Here is a 4,574-nt window from a genome sequence, read left to right on the forward strand (position 1 = left end):
AGGCCCGCAATGCTGACGATGAGCGTGCCATACAAGTACTAGAGAGCAGCTTCTGGACGTCCTGTTTGGTATCTTCCTCACTTTGGCGTGATTAACCCAAATAAACCCAATAAGTTGCGAACTGTTCACGACGCGGCTGCAAAATCTCACGGCGTGTCATTAAACTCTTTGTTATTGACTGGCCCTGACCTTTTGCAACCTTTGCTGGGTATTCTAATGCGTTTTCGTGAGGGTGCTGTAGCTTTAAATGCCGATATTCGTGAAATGTTTCCGCAAATCAAAATAATTGAAAAAGATAGAGACGCGCAAAGGTTTCTGTGGCGAGATACCCCAGGTGAACCAATAAGAACATTCCGCATGTCATCCATGATTTTTGGCGCCGCATCGAGCCCATTTACTGCCATACACATCAAAAATAAAAATGCTCTAGAATGGCAGGAAACTTATCCTGAGGCAGCTCGAGTAATCATCGATGACCATTACATGGACGATTGCATTACTAGCTTAGACGACATTGACAAAGCTGCCAAGTTGGCAGCTGATATTTATACCGTACATGCTCACGCCGGTTTTGAGATGAGCAGCTGGACGTCAAATAGTCCAAGCGCGCTCTCGTTGTTGCCGAAGGAATCCTTGCTCGAGGTGCCTCGCGCTAATAATATTGACGTCGAATTAGGTCGCCTGGCTACGCCCGTTCGCACACTAGGCCTTATCTGGCAACCCGCTAACGACCTGATAGGTTTTAATACAGGTGTAAAAAAAGATACCGTGTTGCCAGAGAAGTTAACAAAGCGAGGGGTTCTAGTGCACGTAATGAGAATTTATGATCCGCTTGGAATCCTTGCACCAATCGTCGTTCGTGGTCGTATAATGTTTCAAGACGCTTGGCGCAAGGGTTTGAACTGGGACCAAGAGCTCTCTCAATGTGACAGCATCGCGTGGAAGTCTTGGTTTCAAGATCTGATCTCCACTTCCAGTTTGAGGATACCACGCCGCTATAACTTGAGCGATCTCGAGGTAGCAGGGTGCGAATTACATGTGTTCTCGGATGCAAGTGAATCCGCCTTTGCTGCTGTGGCCTATTGGCGCTTTCTTTATGTGAATGGTGATGTAAGACTCTCCCTCATCTGCAGTAAAGTTCGTGTTTCTCCAATCAGACCTGTCTCCATTCCCCGTTTAGAACTTCAAGGTGCTCTAATAGCTGCGCGCCTTGCCATGTCAATATGCGAAGCCCACCGACTGAAGCCAATGAGACGAGTTTTCTGGTGCGACTCGATGACTGCGCTGGGTTGGCTTCGTAGTGATGCGCGCACCCTTAAACCCTTTGTATCTCATAGAGTAGGCGAGATTCTAGAGCTTACAAACATCACCGAGTGGCACTGGGTACCGAGCGATCTAAACGTAGCCGATGATGCCACACGCGTCAAACGCTTTGTGCTCTCTCCAGAATCTCGCTGGATCTCAGGACCGAGCTTTCTCCTTACCTCGGACTGGCCCGCTGAACCTCAAATTGATGTCAGCGGACTAGGCCGCGAAGAGTATAAAAATATCATTCATCTTATCACCGAGACTGATCTGCCCGCACCAGTCTCTGCGGATCCAAGTCGATTCAGGTCATGGCTGAGAATGGTGCGAGCAACGGCAAAGGCGCATTTATTCATATCATTATTGCGAATGCGTAGTATGAGAAGACGAGACGTAAACTTCAACCTTCCTCGTCATGAAGGACTCTTATGTACCTTCCGTCCAACTTGCACATCCTCTCCTGGTACTTCTAATTCTCCTAATATCCCACTGAAAATAACCGCGAGCGATATAAGCCTAGCAGAATCCCATATTTTACGGCAAAGCCAACTGGATTCCTTCAAAGAAGATATCTTGCGGATAAAGAACCGAGACCCGTTGCCTCGAAGCAGCCGCCTTTTCAAACTGTCCCCCTTCTTAGATGACAACGATCAACTTCGAATGTTCAGTCGTATAGCGGCAGCCGCAGGCGTCTCTGATGAAGTTAAGCGACCGCTGATTTTAGACGGAAAGCATCCGGCAGTACGCCTCTTAATAGCCAGATATCATCAAAAGGCTGGCCATGCGAACAAAGAAAAAGTCTTGAACGAGCTCCACCAAAGATTTTGGATTTTAGGCCTTAGAAATGCTGTTCGATCAGTAGCCCATGATTGCCAGTTTTGTAAACTTCGCCGTGCCAGAACATTCACACCACCGATGGGAAATCTACCAGAGTGTCGATTGGCTCATCATCAAAGACCCTTTTCCTTTGTCGGCCTGGACTACTTTGGACCCGTCCTTGTTTCAGTTGGTCGCAGAAGGGAGAAACGCTACGTTGCCCTATTTACGTGTCTCGTCATACGCGCCGTACATCTTGAAGTGGCACACAGTTTAACGACAGACGCGGCCATAATGTGTCTACGCCGTTTTATTGCTCGTCGAGGAACACCACAAGAAATCTGGTCAGACCACGGAACAGCCTTTGTTGGAGCAAACAGGGAGTTACGAGCTCTTTACGGCGACTCTGTTGAAGATTTTGCTGCCAACGAATCAATCAATTGGCGTTTTATTCCTCCCGCAGCACCTTTTATGGGTGGAGCGTGGGAGCGATTAGTTCGCAGTGTCAAAGGAGCTTTGAAAGTGACCCTCAGAGAACAGGCTCCCTCAGACGAAGTTTTAAGCACACTGTTAGCAGAGGCTGAAGCCCTTGTCAATACGCGACCACTTACGCATGTCTCACTCGATTCCGATGCTGATGAGGCTTTAACACCGGCCCATTTTATACTCACATCTCCGTCTGGACGCCCTATTCCCGCTACCCTGACCGAGGCGGATCTTCTCAGCAGGAACAAGTGGCGCAGAGCAGTAAGACTTGCTGACCACTTCTGGCAGCGCTGGGTGAAAGAATACCTGCCTTGCTTGTCACCACGCACCGGAGGAGGCTCTCCACCTAATATTGCAGTGGGCGACGTCGTAATAGTGTGTGACTCCAACCTGCCTAGAGGCTCGTGGCCCAAGGGTCGTATTACCGCATTGTACCCCGGTAGAGACGGGATAGTAAGAGTAGCAGATATCGCCACCGCCGCAGGGGTTTTACGGAGACCCCTCAAAAAGCTCGCTAAAGTTCCCGTTTCTGTTTCTCTTTAAAAAAGGGGAGAATGTGCAAGACTGCACAACCTTTTATATAATTTTACCTTTTTTTTACTTATTTTTGTCTATGGTTTTTTATACTGTTTTTGTCTATTTTTACTATTTGTCAGATTACATTTTGTTTCTCAAAGAAAACCAGTGCATTTTACTTAAGTCCACTAAAGTATATATGTAGGTATATAATTATGTAAGTAGTGTGTATGTATATGTATTGTCTTACTGTTGTAGACTTAAATTTTAAGGGTATTTTAGTTTGCTATTTAGTTTTTTTGCACCTCCTAATTAGTTAATTTAAGTTTCAGTTCTCCACTACCTAAAGGTTGTCTGGAAGAGATCGCTCTGTAGCGATAAGGCCGCCTGTTGTTTACCTCTATCTTCATGTTTTTTATGTGTTTCCATGTACATTATTTTCAGAGGTTGTGCAATAAAGAGGATTTGTATTGTATTGTATTGTATTGTATGTTGAAAAGTAAAAAAATATATATATATCAAAAAACCACTTGTTTGTTTGTTTGTTTAAACTTTATTGCACAAATTTACAAAAAGAGTACAAATGGTGGACTTAACGCCTTGAGGCATTCTCTACCAGTCAACCATTGGGCTAAACAGAAATAGTTAGTTTGGTGCAGGATTGTAAAGAGTTGATATGGAAATAGACACAAGTCGAGACTACTATGATACTATACTTACACAAATATATATTTTAAATATACCTACATATATACATATTCAATATATATAAATAAACATACATATATATAATAATAATGTACCTATTAGTGTGAGATATCGCGCAGCCATTTAGTCACGAATGTTTTCAAATAAGTGCTTACGCAACTTGCTTTGAATGAAAGCTTGCTCTGAGCTTGTCTGATAGGCAGAGGGAGAGCATTCCACAGACGTATTGCTTGGCAAGTGAATGAGTTGGACAAGAATCCAGTCCGATGAGGGAGGACAGTCAGCTTCAGAGTTCGAGAAGCACGAAGAACATAACCAGGACGGGCTGTTATAAATTCAAATTTAGACCTGAGATAACTGGGTGTAGCTGGGTCAAATAAAATTGAATACAAAGTACATAAAATTCGCAATGACCTGCGTTCACGAATTGCGAGCCATTGGAGTTTACGGCGAAAAGCAGAGACATGGTCATATTTGCGGAGGTTAAAAACGAATCTGATGCAATTGTTGAGGAGACGATCAAGTTTGGAAAGCGAGGCCTGTGTAATGTTAGTGCAACACACAACAGCGTAGTCAATGATTGGTAATATTAGGGACTGAACAAGTAAAATTTTAGTACTTGCCGGTAAAAACTTTTATGCCTGTAAAGCGCCAGCAATGTATTGGTCACCCTGCTACTAACGTCAGGCACATGTTGCTCCCATGTCAAACCACTGTCGATAATTAAGCCCAGATTTTTAACA

The 4,574-nt window shown here is 44.5% G+C and overlaps 1 protein-coding gene across 1 annotated transcript; it reads left to right on the forward strand.

The window, feature by feature from the left end:
- The first annotated feature begins 264 nt into the window (after positions 1 to 264).
- On the forward strand, positions 265 to 3,150 carry LOC133529947 (uncharacterized). The gene has a single exon (XM_061867735.1). It carries the CDS (start codon positions 265 to 267, stop codon positions 3,148 to 3,150), a length of 2,886 nt encoding a protein of 961 aa, XP_061723719.1.
- The last annotated feature ends 1,424 nt before the right edge of the window (positions 3,151 to 4,574 follow it).

This window comes from Cydia pomonella, chromosome 1 (genome assembly GCF_033807575.1).
Source record: "Cydia pomonella isolate Wapato2018A chromosome 1, ilCydPomo1, whole genome shotgun sequence".
In the NCBI taxonomy this organism is placed as follows: domain Eukaryota; kingdom Metazoa; phylum Arthropoda; class Insecta; order Lepidoptera; family Tortricidae; genus Cydia; species Cydia pomonella.